We start from the raw sequence: 19,594 nt of genomic DNA, 5'->3' as shown, positions 1-19,594 counted from the left end.
CCCCCCCCCCCCGGCTTTTTGCGTGTTTGAGGGGGGAAGCCCAGCAGCCCCCCCCCCCCTCCCCTTGCCCGGATCGGCAAGAGACGCGCACGTGTGTAGGCAATAAGAATGACATCAATTCAGGAAAGAAAGCAAGTGAAAACAGGAAGCACCGCAGCAGGCACGGCCTAGCTGTTGTAAAAAGGGAGTACAGCACAGGTAGGCGCTCCCGCGCCTTGTTCTTCGGCTTCCTTATTCTCTCACTACGGATGAGTGCTGCCACTTCTCAGTGGCTCCTCTCACCAACTCCGCCCCTCCCCTCCGTCCACCATTCTTCCATGCAACGAGCCGGTGGAAGACGAGTCGCGCCAATCCACTGCCACATCGAGCATCTTTGCTGCGAGTCCTGGAGCGCAACTCCTTTTCTTTTGCCGTACTTTCCTGATGTCCTGCACATGGATTCGGTGTGTGCTGTGCATTCCTGCGCGCCCTGTCCTCTGCTTCCCTTGCTACACTCCGCCGAAACAAGCATCGTCGTTTTGAAAGACGGAAACGTGAACAGATCACCATCTCCACAGAAAAGCACGCCGGCGTTGGCGACCCGTCCTTTCTGCGTTTTCGTGCACCCATCGTGCACCGTGTTTGGAGCACCTCCCTTCAACGAATCCATTCGTTTCGCGTTTTTCGGAAAAGGTGAGTTGTCTCGTCCACTGGATGAAACTCTTCTTTGGCACGTCTCTGCCTGCCTGTCTCATCAACCGTCGTCCTCTTACTTCTTCCCCCCTCTCGTGCACTCGCACACACCAGCGAACACACGTAGACAGCCATCGTGTCTGTCAACGCACGCGCAGCCTTCCCTTCTTGTGTGTGATCGTTCTCTCTGTACTCCATTGCTCTGTGGGTGCGTGTGTGCGCGTCTTCTCCGCACACACACGCAACGCACACAGCATTCCCCTCACCTCCACTACGGTCTTCCACGCCTTCATATACGTTGTGCACATAATGTTTCCATCGGGCTTCCCGTCCTCCGCTGCCGGCAGCGGCAATAATACTGCGGGCGCGACAGCCCCACACATGCACGTGCATACGGTCGTCATCAACGTCGGCGACACAGACGGCACTGCGGTAGGTGGCAATGCAGGCGTGGCGGATGTCTTCTCTGGTGTTCCAGCGACGGTGTCCGCCGTCATGACCGCCGCGATGGATCTCTCTGATTTGCCAGGATTGATAGACCTGCTCAGTGACACCACCCCTGCCAGCACCGCTGCACGCGAGTGGCACGCCGAAAGTTGTCCCCCCTTTTCGCCAGAGGAGGTAATTTCTACCTTTGACGTCGTGCAGCCGCCCCTATCCTCTCCAGTAACTGCAACCGCCTCCACTAGCCGTCGTGAGACTGACGGCGCGGATACTGCTGCGAGCCCATCCCCGCCTGCGCCAGAGGCGAAGGAGTGCGCCATCTGCCTGGAGCCACTGTTTCGGACGTCAGTGGTGCGCTCTGCACCCGAAAGCGGCGAAAGCATGCCGAACTCAGCCCCGCCGCTTTCCGAGTTGTCCACCGCTGACCGCGAAAAGCCGGCGACGGCATCCCAGTCGCCGCCATTACAATCCCAAGCACCTTCCTCGCCGCCTTCTGTGCCTCCCCCAGACGCTGCAGCATCTTCCGATGCAACCCGGCCACTGGCACACGACGACACGGCCGAGGCAGCGAAGGACGCGAAAACAGTGCGAGAGGTGTACTGCGGCCATCGCTTTCACGAGTCGTGCATTCTCCGCTGGATCACTCTGGGACACTATTCATGCCCGCTGTGTCGATCTCCCTTCGTGTTTGAGTGAAGACGCGCGCGCGCGTGCGAGCCTGTGTCCGCGTGTGCTGGATTAGACGGTTTGCAGTGCATCGACGCAGACATGCGCGTGCACGCTCGCCGCGCGTCCCACGACGACGACAACAGGGGAGGCTTACAAATTCCCAGGCTGCGCCAACCAAGCAGTGATACACAAGAAAGCGGGGGCCTTTGCGAAGCGGTGCAGGCGACGCGCAAGCCTGTGGACAGTGAAGTCCACCACATCCATCGCTACAATGACGACGACGACGAGAGAAACAGAGACGATGCGTGTGGTAGGGGGTTGGTGATGAAGGTGTTGGCCGTGAATATCGCTGGTGGTGAGGGTCTTTGCCCTCCGTCTCCCTCTAACCCACCTAAAAGGCCACAGGACTGTGCTGCGCCGTCTTTTCGGCTCCCCTGCCCTCCAAAAGGAGGACGGCACGGTCAAAGGCCGCACATATGGCGAGAGAAGCCGCCCATATCAGCACCGCGTTTTCGCCGCGAGGTCCGCATCCGCAGGGTTTCTTTGGACGCGAGCACACGCATCCGTAGCGGCTTCTTGCCTTGACGGGCGCTTGCATGATGGGCATCCTCAGTTTGGATGTCGGTGCTCGTGGCTTCCCACGCCAGCGCTGTCTTCTGCTATCCTCGTCATCTCGCTTTCTTCTTTCTCTCCTCTGCGTTTTCGGTTCTTCGTCGCTTTCCACCTTCTTGGGCATGCGTGTGACACACCCGCGCACACTCGCATGCGCTCACGTGTGTTTTGCCCACGTGCCATGATGTCTGTGTTCTCAGCCTCATCAAGTCAAGCTCTTTGCGTTCAGCTACCGGCCCTCTTCTCTAGTGATCCGATCTGAAGCTCTTCCTCGCCCCGCCTCCCTAACGACTCCGCGGCCCTTCTGCTTTCTCCTTCTACCCTCCCCCCTCTCTCCTCCCATACATAAACAGGCAGGCGCTTCTCCGTCTCTCTACAACTCGCCGCACCCCCTCCCCCAACTCAGGCCTGCGCCTCGTTTAGCCCTTTTCGGTGTGCCTGTTCCACGTGCATCACCACCATGGCTAGCAACGTGAACGAGGAGTCTCACGCGCTCTACGGGGCCGTAGTGGTGCGCCTGGTGGATCGCGTGATGCTCTGCAAGACGCCTAACGTGCCCACGGACGGCTTCACGATTCCAGGCACCGCATGGGCGGACCTCGTCAGCCGCTGCAGCGCCCCGCACTTCCGCACCTCTGCGTTCCTAAACGTGACAGCCGACAAAGACCCGAAACAGGAGGTGACCTTGTCCTACCACCTCATGACGGATGACGCGTTTGGCTACGGCATTATCGGTGCCAAGGCAGTCAGCCGCCGAGACGGGCACGCCGCGCTGGACGAGCTGGCGGCTCTCTTCAAGAAGATGTTTGTGGAGCCCCCGTCGACGCTGAATCCAAAGCTGGCGGACGTTTTTGTGCGTCCGGCGCGCGACCTGCTGATGAAGCACAGCAGCGGCGCCGCCGCGGGCTCGGCGGAGAACAAGGTGACGAAGGTGAAGCTAGCCGTCGATGAAGTAAAGAACATGGCGCTGGACAACGTCGAACGTGTTATTCAGCGTGGACAGCGCATCGACGACATTGTGCAGGCCACCGATGATCTGCAGTTTCAGGCAGAGGGCTTCCAGCGGAGCAGCCGTGATCTGCGCAACCAGATGTGGTGGAGCTCGATGAAGGGGCGCATTATGCTGGCGGGCGCCGTGGGTTTCATGCTATTATTGGTCTACTTCACGTTCTTTGCTGGCAACGGCAGCAAGAAGACGGTGACAACGCAAGCTCCGAGCTCGGCACCGAAGTAGCCGTTGGAACGGTCTCCTTCTTTTGCTTCGCTGTTTGCGAGGTAGCGAAGGGCAGGGAGCTAGGGACGAAGGAGGGGGCGGAGCGCATGCACTTGCGCAAGATGAAGGTGGGCGGCTGGCCCCTCCCCCTCCCCCAACATGTACGAGGGATTGCTGTGCGGAGAGAGAGAGGTGTGGACGATGAAGCACAGCAGTATCAGAGCCTGCCTGCGAATATTTCGCCTTTCACGACTGTCACTCTCTCATCTGTGTGTGTGTATCCCTTGCTGTTTGAGAAAGGCGCACTCCCGAGTCGCTTCGCCTCGGTCCTCTGCCGCGCTCTTCGTCCCTCACGGCAGCCGCTGCCTCCACCGCACTAGACCGAACGCCGGTATATGGAGTCTGTGTGTGTGTGTGTGTTTGGTGCTCTGCACCCCCCCCTTCAACTCTACGCCACATGATGTTGTCCCCTTCGCTTCGGCTGTATTGTTCTCCTTGCATGACTGCTTGCGGTACTCTTCCGCTCGGCGTTCGCGTGCTTTACTGCCTTCTCTGCTGCGCCTCCTTTTTCTCGCGCGCTCTCTTGTTTGGTGTGCGTCATGCACGTCTGTCCGTCCCCCATCTCCGCCCACCCCTCTGCACCTCTACTCTGTCGATTCGTTGCATGCTCAGTGACTGCAACCCTCGTTCTCCTCTTTGTGATGTTGATCTCGTCGTCTGGTGACCTGTTTCGCACGTGCTGTCCCGCCTCCCTCCCCCCCTTCCTCCTCCTCCTCCTCCTCCCACACACCTACACAGCCCCAGCACCAGTCTCTAGCCCCGGCCATTTCTTGTGGCTGCTTCCGCTGCGTCATGTACGTGTTCAGGAGTTCTGTGCGTGTCTGTCTGCCGTCAAACGCTAAGTCCTGTCTCCCGTCTCTCTCCCTCTCGGCCCCCGCCCCTCTCCTCCTGTCTTGTTCACCCCTGTGCTTCTCCCAGTTATCCTCATGTTGTGTTCCTGGAAAAAGGAGCGGACGGGGGTTCTCGTGTCGCCGGCTCTGCCCCTCCCTCCTCCCTTGTCAACTTGACAGACGACGGAGACAAGCCGAAAACAAAACGGCAACGTACGTGGGTGGAGGTGGTCATACGCCGGCGAGAGCGAAGATTCTGTCTTCCTCGCGTCTTCCTCTGTGAGCTGCTGAGTTAGTCGCTGTGGTGCATCTCTCGGAGGGAAAGAGAGGAATTGGCGACGTTGTTGCCACCCTCGCACGCTATGATCTCTCGAAAGAAACAGAGCGCGGCTCCTTGTTGCTTGGCTGCTGCCGCCGCACTCTACACGGTTCGAGCTTGCCCTGCCTCCGCTTTTCTTCTTACCCTTTCTCTTGTCTCCGCTCTCCTTCTCTCCTCGCCCTCCTCTTCCTCTGTGCCTGCGCGTGCACGTGCGGCCGAGTGCTTCACGCGCGTGGAACTAAGCAGCTCGTCGAAGTGCCCTCTTTTCGGAGAACGAGAAGGCCTCCACTGCTCTGGCGCTTGTGTGGGCGGGTGTCTCTTTCTCCGCCTCGATCCTGCTGCGGCGTGAGTCTCGCCAGCCTCGTCTTGCAGGGCGGTCTCCCTCCTCTTGTTTTTCGGGTGTGTGTTGTCTTGTATGGTGCCGTGTACTCATTCCGCCAGTCCATGGCCGCCGCCGCTCCTGAGTCACAGCCCTTCTTCCATATACTCGGTCTCCGCTGCTGCTTCTTTCTCTCCGCCGCAGTGGCGCCGCTTCTTCGTACTCGGCGGTGATGTTCGTGCCAATGTCTTACGCGTCTTCTTCGTACGATCCGCCGAGTGGCCCTTCACCGCCGCCACCGAGACGCAACGTAGCGGCTGGGCGTCGACTTGCCCCTCTCCCGCCGTCGCTGCGCACAGACCCGCATCACCAGGTGAGGTCCACGCGACCTGCGCGACACCAACCACCACCCTCCTCGTCGGTGCTTTCCTCGTCTTCCTCGACCGTCAGCGCCGCAGCAGGCGCTCGCAGTAGCAGCAAGCAGCGCCAGGATGGCCAGTGCCGCCTACCACCTGTGTCGCGGGTGGACCACCCAGCCCCACACCACGCGCCATCCGCGTCGCCGAAGAGAGCCATCGCAGCAGCTTCAGTACGGCGGTTGTTTGCGGAGACGGCACCAGCTAGCCGAGGGAGCGCATCAGGGAGCAGTGGCGGTGAGGTCATGCTAGGCCACAGCAGGGGGGCGCGGCCCTTGTCGGGGGACCCGCTGCGCGCCCCCGGTTTCGCTGAAACAAGGTGCCCCACCCCGCAGCGCAGAGAGGGCGCCATGGACGTGTCGTCGAAGCCCTCTGCTGCGGCGTCCTCCACGGCCCCGCAAGGCCGCCCAAAGCCACGTGCGCTTGCATTACAACGCAGCGGTAGTGGCGCACTAGGCAGCGGCCCCACACAACGTGGCGAATCTCGCGTTTCAGGGACGGCTGTCATACATGGGGCCCTATCACGGCAGCCCGCCCACCCAGAGCGCAATGGACAGCGACACACGTCGTCGGGCACATCTCTGAGTATCGCGGCAAATGATGCCGCCGCTGCGTGCTCAGCACCAGCACTACCGGGCACCGGTTGCCCGTCGTCATCGGCGCAGCAGCATGCTGCTAGCATTGATCTTCCGTATGCTCTGCATGACATGGACGAGCACTTCTTCACCGACATGCAGAACTGGAAGACTGAGGAAGAGCTCCCGGGCCTGGTCTGGTCGTTGCTCGAGGGCGTGACGCTGGAGGCACCCTACACCAGCCATCTGTGGGCTCAAGCCTACGTAAACCCTGCTGACCTCTTGCCAGCGCCGAAGGCGAAAGCATCCGCGCTGCCCGATATGTTTGTGCACCGCGAGAGCCAACAGCGCACCAACGGCTTCTACGCGTGCGTGCGGTGTGGTACACCAGTCTGCGAACCATCTCATCAAGTGATACCGGCATCTTGCTCTCTTCGCGGTATCGCAGTGTTTGATGCCCTGCATATGAACGGCGTGGAGCTCCGCGTCTGCACGCCAACCGTGAAAGACGTAGCGCCGCCGCAGTCGCGTGAGCGGCGCTCTTCGTCACCGATTTTCGCAGCCGCCAAATCGCACGGCAGAGTAGGAGGCGCTGCGGAGCTCGATGTGGTCGCGGGCGGGCTGCGCTTCCTCGTGCATTGTCGCCACTGCAATGGGTGCCTGGGTGTGATGCGGCTTGATGAGGCAATGGCACCTGCCGCCGCACCTGCCACGGCCCTCTTCTGCGCGAACAGCGCGTGCCTCGAGTACGTGCCCTACCGCACGCGTGCCCGGCTTGATCAGCCGATAATGACTGATATGGGTGCCGATCCTGAAGCAGGCAGTAGCGACCGCGGTGATGGCGCGGCTAGCATGTTTGGCCGCGCCTCTGTGGCGGAGCACGCCCAGTCCAGGGCTACACTGGGGTCTCTATTTGGTCCGCCGCACGGGGCGGTGGCGTGGGGCGTCGAGGGAGCCATCGATGCCGACTTTCGGGAGAAGCAGGGGATCATCAGCTACGCTGGCGACAGCACCGGCCTCGACGCGTCGTTCGACGCCTTGCTGGAGGATCTCAACCCGTGCGCTGATCCAACGCCAATGTCCAGCAGTGTTGGCTCAGACGGCTAGCAAGCAGGCAAGGAGGGCAGGGTGCGGGCGGGAGCATAGCCTGCAGTCCCGCGCCTTTTCGCAGGCCACGCTTTGCCCCATTGCCGGGCATGTGCCGTTCTCCGGTGCACCGCTTGGCACCGCCCCCCCCCCGTCGCATGGTGGACGTCTTATCGGAGTCGTGGAGGACGGTGGTGGTCGTGGTGGTTGGTGGACGTTGACGGTGCACGGAAAATCGATAGACCCGATGCACATGGAGCGCAAACTGCGGTGTCTCTTGGGCGGGCTCATTACCACCCCACCCACCCACCCACCCCCGCCGCATATTTTCTGTTATGGGGCATGTTCAACGCGCGCCCCCTACACACGTCGAGCGAGAGAGAGAGACGATACCCATTCGCATGTGCGTACTCGAGCGGTATTCTTTATTATTTGGGGGTTTGCTTGTGCACCACATCGCCGCTGAGGCGCCTACCCGGCTATACACGCGTGAGCATCTGTGGTTCCGTTTTGCGTGCGCTATCACCATCAGGCGCGCGTTCTCCCTCTCTCCCGTTCGTTGTTGGGTGCGTCGTCTGCGTCTACCGCGTCTGAATGCGCTTGTGTACGCGGGCACTCACAACTGCGGTCTCTCCCTCTGCGCGAAATGCTCTAGGGCGCCATATTTGTCTCCTGTCATACAAACTGGGCGGTTGTCTCGAAGCCTGCAGAGGAGGGGCAGGGGTGTCGCAGCGGGAAGAAGCGCATCCTTCGGCAGCGGCTTGCGGTGTGTGTGCGTGTGTGTGTGTGTGTGTGTGTGTGTGTCCCCCTCGTCCTCCCACCCTCTCACTGTCGTGAAGCTACCCGAGTTCTCTTGCGGACGTGCGTGCGTCGTAGCACTGTCCTGCCCGCTCCCTTTCCCATCTCCCCCACACCCTTCCGGCGGCAATATTCATGGGAGGTGCTCGCAGTCGGCGTCATCTTCACCCTGCGTCGCTTCCGCTCTCCCCTTGCTCCCCTTTGGCGTGTTACACGTCGTATGCGCAACTTTCCCTCTCCCCTGTGCCATCGCGGAATAACCGCCGGCCATATTCGCCTCCTTTCTCGTGAGTGTATCTCTCGCTTCAACTCGTGCGTGATGCCCCGCACACGCATATGCATACATGCACCTTACATGCACGCGCCCTCGCAGGATTCTTAAACAAGCACCACCATCACCACCGTCGCCGCCAACACCACCACGACCCACGCCATCTCCCCCTTCATTCAGTTGTGCCGCTTCTACGCGCTTCTGCTCTTGTGTCCGTCGTCGCGTACACCCACACAAACGACCTGCCCCGCTGCCCGTCTCTGTCTTGCTCGCTCGCTCACTAAATCCCCTCCCTTGTCACCGTCACGCTCAGCACCGCCACCGCGCTAACCACCAACCAACGCCTTTTTGCACGTAACATAAATCGAGCAAGAGCAGCAGCTACTTCCCCCACCCCCAGCCCCCGTTTTCACAGCCATCACAGATCACAGTCAGGGCGAACTACCGGCGACTATACAACCAGTGCAGCGTGCTCGCCTTGCGAAGATCGCGTTTCCTGTCTGCCTGCCTCTCTCTATATCTCTCTCGACCCATCCACGCGCCCCCCTCCTCAATCCTCCTACCTCTTCCCCTCATATTCTTCATCGAGGCATCGCTAAGGTTTGTGCCACGTTCGGCCAGCAGGTCGAACGCCGTATCCAGCACTCGTAGGTGCGTGCGTGCGTGCGTCTGTCTGTGTGTGTGTGTGTGTACCTACCTGCTTTCGACCACAGCCCCACTCGTCAAGCGCTTTAGACGTGCGTCTTTCGTGTTTCAGTCGTCTGCTTGCCGGTGTCTTGGCAGCACGTGCGTGTCTGTGAGTGCGCGCGTGTGTGCCGCTGCCTTCATTTTTTTTTGTTCGTGGCCCGAGGGTCGTGCACGTGTCCGCGTCGTACCGAAAACGTCCTTCGCTGCCCCCTCCCCCCAGCCACCACCCACGCAAGTGTTCACCGTCACCCAGTCGCCTGCGCATTCCTCTCACTCCCCGCGCCCGCGCCTTCGAGTGCTCCCGGGCACAAGAGGTGCTCCTTTTCATCAGCTTCGCGCGCGCGTTCACTTGGCTGCGAGGGCCAAGCAGCCCCCACCCCCGCCCCCGCTCTCCCCCCAATCACCCTGGTTTGTCGTTGAGCTGCTCCGCGACGCTTACGCGTATGTCCAGCAGGTGAGGGGTGCTTCGGGCAGATCTCTTTCTCTTTCCCAACATATATCATCACCACCACCACCACCCTCTTGAAGCTTGACTGTTTCTCTCTGTACGGGTTCCAGCGAGAGTGTTACACGCGCACACAGGCAAAATACGAAGCAGAGGCAGCATCGCTCACGGTTTACACCACGACGCGCTCCCCTGAAAGCACACACACACACGCGCACGCGCGCCGTTATCTGTGTCGTTGTTCTTGTCTCTCCCTTTTGTTGTTGTTCGTTACTTGTTTAGCATCAACGCAGTGTATTTGGGTGCTTGTGCGTCCGTGGAGTATCTCGTCTCGTCGCTGTCGCTTGCGGCGCATACAGACAGGCACACACGCATACATACATACACCCCTCCCCCTTCCCGTCCCTCTATATCTTACGTTTTCGTTTTCTGGTTTCGCTTCCCTCAACCTCCTCCCCCTCCCGCCCCGCGTCGCGCCTTTGATAGCCTGCGGGCGGCCTAATCTCCGGGTGTTTCTGCGGCGTGGCCGCCTCGCGGACGCTGGCGTGTACTCGTGTGCTTGGGTTGCTTGTTGTTGGCCTACGAAGAAGTGGAGACTGGCGTCTTTCTCTTCGTGTGCGGGACGCGGGCGGTTCTTGTGGCGCTGCTCATTCTTCTCCTCTACCGCCTGCGCTCGCCCACCCACCCCCTCCCTCCCTGCCGCGTATTGTTTGCTCGCTCGCTGTGGCTTCGGCCGGCACCGGTGCCCCCCCCCCTCACCACTACCTCCACGCCCCGCGTTACAGCCCACGGGGTGGGCTGTTCTCCTACGCCTGCTCCAGTGCACGCCTCTTTCTCTCTGGGTGCTTGCCAAGAGGCGCTTTTCGCTCCTCGAGCTGCTGGCGTGAAGCGCTCGCCGAGGCCAGTCAAGCGCAGGCATCGAAGAGAGAAGGCCGAGAAGGTGCTGCTAGCACAATAACGCGCGCGCATCACACGGAGCTCTTTGGGAGAGGGACTTGGGGCAGCGACCACGTATACAAACTCGACAAGGCTCTTCTCGCAAGAACGCAAGCGCACAGCAGTGCGCTGTGGCAAGCCTTTAGGGCGCCTGTGCAGCCGCGTCTTCCTTTTTCACAACTGTCTCTGTGCGTGTGTGCGGAGGGGACTGTGCACGCAAGGCGAAAGCATCATCAGGAACGACTACCCTGCCCACGCATAGGACGACGAGACACGAAGGCACCGATCTGTGCACAGACACGCACGCGCACAGAGACAGCGCACGAGGACGTCGTATTTCTTTTCATCTTTGTTTGGGAGAGTGGGTTTCGGAGCGTGTGCGGGGGCGTTGGGGTGTGGACGAGAGAGAGACACACAGCTTTTTTTTTTTTGCGTCCTCCTTGCCTTGTTTCTCTCCCTGCCCCATATCCCTCCCTCCACACACACACGCACACACACACACCAGACGGAAACACGTTGCCTCCGCGAGGGGACGGGAAACGGAAGAGGTCGGCGCACGCACTGGTACGCAACTGTACACAGGCGTACAGGCAATCAAGCCGCTCCTCTCTCCTTTTTCCGTCTCGTCGCTGGTCTTTCCAAGAGGCCTAAGCGCTTGACGGGTGCCTACGCACACGCTGACACGCGCACACATACTCACATAGTGAGTGCGTGCGTGCGTCCTTCATCCTTGCCTCACCGCTTGCACAGCCTTCTGCTTGAGTCTCACGCGCACCCGGGGATGGCGTACGGCGGGCCTGCGCCAGTCAACCCGCACCTTGCCGCGCTGGCGAAGGATGTGCATCGAATCACTGGTGACATTAGCGGACCCTTCCGAAAGGGTGAATACACGATAGTGCTGCAGCAGTTTGATATGTTGATGGCCACCTCCGCTGTGGAAGAGGTCGCCGTCACGGCGGTGGAGTGCCGCGAAGAGATGCGCGAGCTGGACTTGCTCGGGCGCTCGCTGAACGTCTTGGGCCCCGACTTCTTAACATGGCGGCTGACAACGCCGCAGGGGCGCGCGATCGGCGTCAATGGCAACTACAGCCTTCCGAAGCCGTCCACAGTCTCTGACGACACCTATCAGCTGTACCTGCTCGAGCAGCGGATCGAGGATGCCTGGGGCCAGGTGCTGCTGGCGTCGATACGCCAGATGCCTGACGAGCAGGAGCATCACGAAGAGATTGTGAACGACTTTGAGCGGTTTTTCGAGCGCTGCTCCGACTACTTGCGCGCGATGCTGCAAGACACCATGAGCGCGGTGCACCTGCTGGACGTCACGGTGATGGACACCTCGGAGCTGTCAACGCAGTATGTTGTCTGTGCGGCGCTGATGAAGCACCCTCCACCGGACGTCGCCGCACTGGTAAAATTCATTGAGTACCTGAAGCAGCGCAGCATTCCACTCTCACTGGCCGCCGCAGAGCAGCTGGAGCGCATCTACCTGCGCTTCATGAAGGGTAAGGCTGCCGCGGACGTGTTTGAGAGCGTCACCGCCGCTGGCGTCATCCCGCTGTCTGTGAGGCCGTTTGCGATGCTGTTCAACAATCTCACGGACGCGAACGCGGTGCTGGACGCGTATGATCTGATGCTGGACTACAGCATCGCACCCGAGGAGTCCACGCTGCGAATCCTGTGCAAGCAGTCTCGCATGGAGTACGCCAAGCTGCACTTCACGACGGTGCTCAAGAACATGGCAAACGCCACCAGCGCGACACAGTCGCAGTCGCCGTCGCCGCCGCCGCCTCGCTCGCCGCTGGCGTCTGGGGGCGCTGGCGCGGCAGCTGCGCACACGAGTGCCGCCGCCTCGGCCTCCACTGCCTCTACTGCATCGCGGCGGCGTGACGAGCGTTCGTACTTTGCGCAGCGCATCGAGGAGCTGGCGGAGCGCAAGCCCAAGGCGTCGCTCCTGGAGGCTCTGAAGGTGCTGCACCGCGCCGAGGTGGAGGGGACGTCTCTGCAAGGGGACACTTACATCATGTCCGCCCTGCTGCGGCACTACTGCCGCAGCACGACCCCGCGCCACTACCTGGTGTTGCCCTTCAGCGAATCACTAGCATACCGGCCTGGTCCTGTCTCTGATGGCGCGCTCCCCGCATCGGATGTGGAGGCTGGTGGCAACTCCAAGGTGCACCCCGCGGCAAACGCGTTTGACTTCGGCCATGACCCCGCCAACGAAGAGCTGTTGGAGGGTGAGGGGAAGAGTGCCGTCAACGAGGAGCTCGAGGGGCTGTCAGGAGCGCCAACGCGCTCCCGCGGTGGTGAGCCGGAGGCGGAGAAAGGCCGTCGCCCACGCCCGCGGCCGCGCGATCCGTACTTCGCGGACAGCTCCGAGGAGGGCACGTACATTCTCGAGGTACTCAAGTCCTACGGCTCCTACCCAGACAACAGCGTCCTGCAGGCGCTGTCGGCACAGTACGAAGGGCAGGTGCCGCACATGGAGATCGTCGCCAGCGCCGCCGACGCCTTCTTCGAGGGCTGCATGGCCTCTCACGGCGCCATGAGCCCCGTGGACTGCCGCTTTCTCCACGCGCTCGGCTACTACTACATCGACAACCGATGGCGAGACCGCGCGCATCTCCTGGTGCGACGCGTGCTGGAGATGTTCTACGCTTACCATGTGACCTTCCACGCCGACCTCGGCGGAACGGAGAAGTGGTTCTCCTACTTTGCCGTCATTGTAGGCACCAAGACCGGACCACTCGACCTCGGTATCGGCCTCTTCGCCGCGTCCCTGGCTCTCTCTGACAAGACGGTGAACCCTAAAGTAGCAACGAAGTTGACGGCGAAGCGGGACTCGTCGGAGCACGTGATCGAAGTCATCGCGGAGCTGGAGAAGTGCGGGTGGGATTACCATCGAATCCTCTGCTGTGACGCCCTCATGCTAGAGCCGCAGGAACGGGCGAGCGCAGGGAACAACGAGAGCTCCGCTGGGGCGAACGGCGCTGGCTCACGTGACCACCACCATGGCCGAGGCGCGAACGGCAGCCGTGCCGCAGGAGCGGTGGCCTCGTCTGCCGTAGCGGCCGGAGAGGAGCACCTCGGCAAAGAGAGTATCTATACGTCGGCTGGCCAAGGTCCGAGCTCCTACAACAACTCGCATCTGCTGTCAGCCCGTCCTAGCCTCGTCACGTACATGTACGTGGCGCTTCGTGACTTAGGCGTTGACAAGAAGACGGCTGACTGGCTGCGCGACAAGCTCAAGGCCGCGCGGCAGGAGGCATTGGCATCGAAGAGGACTCGCTGAGGTTCTGTCGTGCGCGCCGCACATTACGTCACTGGCAATGGCACCAGGTGATGGTAGCGGGCTGGAGAAAGGAGAAAAGAGAAGAAGAGCGTCAGCGGGCATGGGGGAGAGGGGCGAGGCGAGGTACGTGGCGCACGCTGATGCTGTTGCGAAGACTTGTTGAGAACATGGACAGACAGGACGCGACCGATCTGTGTGGAGCGTCATTTTGCCCAACCTCGGTGGTGCTCCGCGTGACGACTCTGCGTCCCCCCGCTGCCGCTCCCTCCCCAAGAGCGCTGGCAGCCGACTCGTTGTTGCCCCCCCTCCTCCTCCTCCCTCCCTCTTCTCTGCGTAGTTGTCCACGCCTTTTCGGGCCCCGATCGGCGTCTCCCTCACGGAAGGGTCTCCTCTCGTCTCTGGCTTTCTTGTCCTGCGGCCAGCGTTGATCTGCTACGTGAAAGTCGCCTTGAGCGGGTTTGTGTGGCGTATGCACGGAGGAGGGGCAGTCGTTGCCCCTTTTCCGTTCGTGCCAGGTGCTTGACTGTGCCACGGAAACTTTTTCTTTCGCCTTCTCGGACGGCCAAGAAGGCGGCTTTGGTTATGCGTTTCACTTCGGTGCGCCGCCGCCTTCGCCGTTCACCTCCCCTCGTCCTCTCCTCTCTGCCATCGCATTGCGCTCTTCTTGCGCGCCTTTACCTCTCTGTAACCGCGAAGGTGCTACCCGTATATACGTCTATATATATATGTGTGTGTGTGTGACAGCTGCGACTGCGGCGCCTGCTGAAGTTGCGGGCCTCCGACGTGCTCCCCCTCCCCTCCACCCCCGCCCCCCGATCACGCTTGGTCTCTCCCTCACTTTCCCTCCTACAGCGCCATTTTTTCCGCACCACGGCGTTGATGCCACTTCTTTTGAGCCCACACACACACACACACACGTCAAATTGGTGCGCCGTAGACGCAGCCTGTGCGACAGCGGGGATGAGAGGCGTGCATGATCGCTCATGCGTGCAGAGGGCCCTCCCTCTCATCTCTCATGTCTAGCTCTCACAGACCTTCCCCAGCACCGCCACGCATGCCTGCACACCCGTCATGGGTGTGAGCTCCTGTGGCTATATATGGTGTATTCGAGTCGAGAGGTGAATACAAGGGAAGTGTGCGTGTGCGTGTTGGATGGACTCAATGCTCGGACACGCAAGAGAGAAGACGCACTCGAGGCCCTGCGTTGGTCTGTTTTCTCACGGCGACTGGATATGGCACTGACAGCCCCTCTCAACCACGCTTCCCCATCCCCCTTCTACCTTCCTGTTCACTGGTGCGGTGGTCGTGATCACTATCGACTTGTGCCTGTCTTCCCCTCCACCCTCCTCGTCTCCCTCTCGCTCTCCTCTGTGTTCATGCAGCTGTGTGTGCGTGTGTGTCTGTGCGTCTGTGCGTCGCTGTTGGCTGCCGATTCCGCCTACGTCCAAGGCGGCCGCAAGAGTAGAGTACACAGGCACATCCGCAAAAAAAAAAACGAATAGCGGCGTCTGCCCTCCCCCCTCCTCCCTCTTTCCTGCTGACGCACACACGCGTACACGCGTGCACGCAGTCTCTTCAGTGGTCAGCAATATCCCCTCCACCGCCTACTCCACTGCTGCAAAACACATCGACGCGCCGTCCTCGGAATAACGGAAAGCGCGGGTCGATAAGAGGCAGTGCAAATTTGAGCGCGTGTGTGTATATGCGTGGATCTCTCTTCCTCGCATGTTTTGCACTCCCCCTGATCCATGTCCTCGACTCTTGTGGCCGTGTACGAGCAGGCATGTAGCGATGCCGCCGTGCTGCCCAACTCGGCGCTGGCCCGTTGCTTCGCCGCCGCCGAGCAAGCTATGCCGCTGCGGGTATTGTCCCTCAGCACGAACCTTATCGGGCCGCGTGGGCTAGTAGCGCTCTTACCTGTGCTACGCGAGTGTCGGCACACCTTGCACACTCTCGACCTCAGCCACAACAGCCTCGGCAACGCAACCATTCGGCAGCTGGTGCTGTGCTTTTCAAACGGCGGCTTTTCCGCACTGCGCCGACTGGAGCTGCGCGGCAACCTGCTCACCTATCAGGGTGGCAAGTGCCTTGTCCACTGGTGTGAGGGGCTGCGCACAGTGAGGCAAACACACGGCACGCGGCTACCCGGCGTTGGTGAGGTGGAGGGCAGAAGCGCTGATTCCCTCGCGTCCGCCGCGCCATCTGGCGCGCCAGCGTCGCCTCTTTGCTGCCCTGAGTACTGGTGTGATGCGGCAGATGTTCACATCGACTACATCGGCATCGAAGACACCGCCATGCCGGAGATGTTGCAGAGGGCTCTCCTTCAGCGAATCACGGACGCCATGGCGCGTCGTGAGGCGCGTCGGCTGGGTCACAGCTCGCAGCGACGCAGTCTCAGTTGCGTAGTGACACGCGAGTCGGGTCCCGTGGCAGACACATCCGGCGCGGCCGACTCTCCACGACAGTTCTCGGCGGATGCCGAGAGTGTAAAGGTACCTGTCCTTGATGGCCCCCCGATCACGGGTACGGCGCACCCCTTCGCACGGAGCCCGGCCGACTTTTTCATGGACGACAATGGCGAGCCGCAACACAGCGACGGCATGAAGGTCGACGCCGCCGTTGGTTTCGAAGCAGTCGCCGTCACAGAGGCTCGTGAGACAGACGTTCCTTGCTTTCTCCAAGATGATATCGGCGTGGATGTCCTTCAAAAACCTGCCCACGATTACGCCAGCGCCGATGACAGCGTTTCAGGTGGGGCGGAGGAGTTGAAGGACGTCAGGGACGGCAACGGCTATCACAGCGACAACAGCCCCGCTGCCGGGGTCGCTGGCACGCTCTTGAGTGTCAACGCATGTACAGATCAGCGGTCCTTGGGAATGCACTGGCGATCGGGCTCCGTGGCAGAAACGTTGCCCTTTCCAGACCACCCCATGAAAGAAGGCAGCGGGGCTGATGCGCGGTGCGCGGTATCGTGTTTGCGTTCGACAGCGTCGCCGCCCATGTCCCCCACTTCTGCGGACGGTTTTGCTTTGTACGCCGCCGAGCCTTCAGAAGCAGCAGCAGCACAGCAGCAGCAGCAGCAAGAGGAAGTGGAGCGCTACCCTCCTCCTCCGCTAAAGACTGCCTCGAACATCTTGGATGAGTTGGGGCTTGAAGCTGTCGCCGAAACAGCTGGCGGCGGCGGCGGTGGTGGTGGTATGGAGGAGGATGTCGATGCAGTGCCTATGTGGCTCGAGGAGCTGTAGCGTGCTATCAAATGTTTTGGTGTGCGACTCTTGTGTGCAACTCGAGTCGAGCTTGTCTCAGGTGCTGCAAGGTGGTGTGCCTTCTCTGTCGACTACCGTCTTGGCTGCCTTTAATAGCTGCCTTTCCTTTTTCGCTCCATACCCCTCCCAACCCGCCCCCGTGTCGGATCACGTGTACTCACTGACGATGACCACCGCCGCTGTACATGTGTTGCACAGCTTACCCACCCATCCCCCCCCGCCCTGCCCTGCCCATCTCGCTGCCTTGTGTATCTCCTCCTCTTCTGCTTTGTTGGCGCAACGGTTGTGCTCGTTGTCCCCCCTCCCCTCCCTGCATGTAAAGCGCCCGCACCCGCGCACATCCTCGTCCTTTTTTCTCGTGACGACCATGTATGCTGTTGCCAGCACCACCGCCACATCCTTTCGTGTTTACTTCTGCTCTTCGTGTGTATGTGTGTGTGTGTACTGCTCTGTCTGAAATTGCGTGTCTACCATCCCCAACCTCAACCTCTACCCCCTCCGCCTCCGTCACTGTCCTGGTTCTCTCCTTCTCCTATATGGTGTACCGCCTCCGCTTTCGACTTCATGCGCGTCCGTGTGTTTGCGCGTGTGTGTGCGCGGGCGGGCAGGGGCTGCTCTGAACGGCTTTGATCAGCAGAACCACCGAAGGAGCGAACCGACAGCGCGCCGAAAGGGATGCAGACAAGATTCAACGGGCGCATACGGCCCAGCTAGGCGCGCATTTGTTTTTCATGGTCGCGGTGCTCGGCTTAGAGGTGGGCACCGGTCATTGTCCATCTCTCCCCTCCGAGCCCGTGCGCGGGCCCCTCTCCGCTCCTCATCCTCCCTTTCTGGCACTGACTCATTCTCTCCGTTCCCCATCCTCTTTTTTGCGCCTGCGCGTTTCGCGCGCGCTTCTCCACACTCGCCTACACATGCGCACGCACTTACACACGTATATGCATATATGTACCCACATACGCCTACATGTATACGTCCTTGCTCACGTGGACAGACTCAGATCGCGCCCCCTTCTCGCGTTCTTCTCTCCTCTGTGCTGTTTCTCTCGTGTCCTCTCCGCAATTTTTTTCTTTGCTGCGCTCGTCTGCTGCTATCGTGAAGGCTGATACGTGCGGGCATCGCTACACCCAACCGCCCCTCTCTCTTTCCCTCCCTCTCCCGGTCCCACCTTGCGTCCCTCACACAGGCACACGATAAGCTCACGCGCACCTGCTTTCACGCTAGCACAGCCCTGCCAATCACCATTGTTTATTTTGGACAAACTTCTTCGGCATTCAGCAGCAGCAGCACCGCCACCACCACCGCACGCCCTCTCGCACATACCCTCACACACACACACACACACACGCACACGCACACGCCTCGCGCCCTCAGTGCTTCGCCTGCTCTCACTCTCTCTCTGCCTGCTCACAGAGTTGAAGGGCAACGCGTAAGCGCGGTCTCCCGTCATCCCAATATGGCGACCAAGCTCCAGCAGCCGAACTCCCCTGTCGCGGCGGATGCAACCACCGCGGCGGCCCCCTCGGAGTCGGTCACTACCAATTGCGATGTCGCCGCTGCCGATACCCCCTTCGCGGACACCACCAGTCCGACGTCGGCCATGAAATTCCCCGTCCCTTTCATGTCCTCCAACGACGGCCTCTCCGAGGACACGGTCACGTACATCAAGGACAACAACATTGGGCAGCTGATGGAGTACATCTTGCGTTGCATCATCGCCGACAAACCAACCAAGCCGCTCCAATATGTGCATGAGTTGACGGCCTCGCCGCTGCCACCGCGGGTGGCCCTGGCTGGGCCGCCAGCAAGCGGCAAGGGCACGCAGGCGCGCCATATCTGCTCCTATTACAAGCGCACGATTGGCAAGAAGCCAGTGCATGTCTCATCGGGCGATCTTCTTCGCGCTGAGGTGGCTCAGGGCACCCACCTGGGCAAGATTGCCGAGAACTTCATGCGGCGCGGTGAGCTCGTGCCGGATAGCCTCATCATCAGCATTATCCGCAACCGACTGACGCAGGAGGACGCGGTGATGAACGGGTGGCTGCTGGACGGCTTCCCGCGCACCCGCTCTCAAGCGATTGCGCTGGACGCCGCAGGCCTGTGCCCCCGCATCTTTGTGGTCCTCGACACCCCAGATGATGTTTTGTTCGGCCGCGTCGAAGGCCGTCGCACCGACCCGGTCACCGGCATCATCTACCACCTCACGTATAACCCGCCGCCGGAGAACGACACGGTGCTGCTCGAGCGGCTGCAGCACCGCGACGATGACACCCGCGAGGTGCTTGGCCCTCGTCTGGAGACATACCACTCAATGGTCGAGGGTCTGCTGGACTACTACGGATCCATCATGTATCACGTCGACGGGAACCGACCGGAGGCAGCCATCACAAAGGACATTACCGAGTACCTCCAAAACCACGATGTTGCGTAGGCAAGAGAGAACGAAACGCGCAGGTAAAAAACAGAACGAGAGGGAGGAAGGCAGTCATGGATGCGAGAGAAGTGTCGGAGGGCGAAAGGCGGAGGAGGACGGACGCCGCCGAGCGAGGTGGCACAATACTGCATGGCCGGATGCTCTTGATGTAGCGGCTCAGCCGAAGACGACGACGGAAAGCAACAAAACAAAAAATGGTAGAAAAGAAAGAGAGAATGCGGCCCGCCTACACACACGCGCGCACACAAGGGCC

The 19,594-nt window shown here is 60.8% G+C and overlaps 6 protein-coding genes across 6 annotated transcripts; all 6 read left to right on the top strand.

Annotated features, from left to right (window-relative positions):
- Positions 1 to 981: 981 nt before the first annotated feature.
- On the top strand, positions 982 to 1,812 carry LDBPK_211540 (hypothetical protein, conserved; the record flags this gene model as incomplete). The annotated part of the gene is made up of 1 exon (XM_003860623.1): positions 982 to 1,812. The coding sequence occupies one exon, from the start codon at positions 982 to 984 to the stop codon at positions 1,810 to 1,812; it is 831 nt and encodes a 276-aa protein (XP_003860671.1).
- A 1,045-nt stretch (positions 1,813 to 2,857) lies between these two features.
- On the top strand, positions 2,858 to 3,631 carry LDBPK_211530 (vesicule-associated membrane protein, putative; the record flags this gene model as incomplete). Its single annotated transcript, XM_003860622.1, has 1 exon — positions 2,858 to 3,631. One exon carries the CDS (start codon positions 2,858 to 2,860, stop codon positions 3,629 to 3,631), a length of 774 nt encoding a protein of 257 aa, XP_003860670.1.
- A 2,273-nt stretch (positions 3,632 to 5,904) lies between these two features.
- LDBPK_211520 (hypothetical protein, conserved) lies at positions 5,905 to 7,236 on the top strand (the record flags this gene model as incomplete). Its single annotated transcript, XM_003860621.1, has 1 exon — positions 5,905 to 7,236. The coding sequence occupies one exon, from the start codon at positions 5,905 to 5,907 to the stop codon at positions 7,234 to 7,236; it is 1,332 nt and encodes a 443-aa protein (XP_003860669.1).
- A 3,897-nt stretch (positions 7,237 to 11,133) lies between these two features.
- LDBPK_211510 (hypothetical protein, conserved) lies at positions 11,134 to 13,641 on the top strand (the record flags this gene model as incomplete). Its single annotated transcript, XM_003860620.1, has 1 exon — positions 11,134 to 13,641. One exon carries the CDS (start codon positions 11,134 to 11,136, stop codon positions 13,639 to 13,641), a length of 2,508 nt encoding a protein of 835 aa, XP_003860668.1.
- A 1,748-nt stretch (positions 13,642 to 15,389) lies between these two features.
- On the top strand, positions 15,390 to 16,886 carry LDBPK_211500 (hypothetical protein, conserved; the record flags this gene model as incomplete). The annotated part of the gene is made up of 1 exon (XM_003860619.1): positions 15,390 to 16,886. One exon carries the CDS (start codon positions 15,390 to 15,392, stop codon positions 16,884 to 16,886), a length of 1,497 nt encoding a protein of 498 aa, XP_003860667.1.
- A 1,642-nt stretch (positions 16,887 to 18,528) lies between these two features.
- Positions 18,529 to 19,338, top strand: LDBPK_211490 (adenylate kinase, putative; the record flags this gene model as incomplete). The annotated part of the gene is made up of 1 exon (XM_003860618.1): positions 18,529 to 19,338. The coding sequence occupies one exon, from the start codon at positions 18,529 to 18,531 to the stop codon at positions 19,336 to 19,338; it is 810 nt and encodes a 269-aa protein (XP_003860666.1).
- Between the last annotated feature and the right edge of the window lie 256 nt (positions 19,339 to 19,594).

Source organism: Leishmania donovani, chromosome 21, assembly GCF_000227135.1.
Source record: "Leishmania donovani BPK282A1 complete genome, chromosome 21".
Taxonomy (NCBI): domain Eukaryota; phylum Euglenozoa; class Kinetoplastea; order Trypanosomatida; family Trypanosomatidae; genus Leishmania; species Leishmania donovani.
This window is presented reverse-complemented; position numbering and strand designations above follow the sequence as displayed.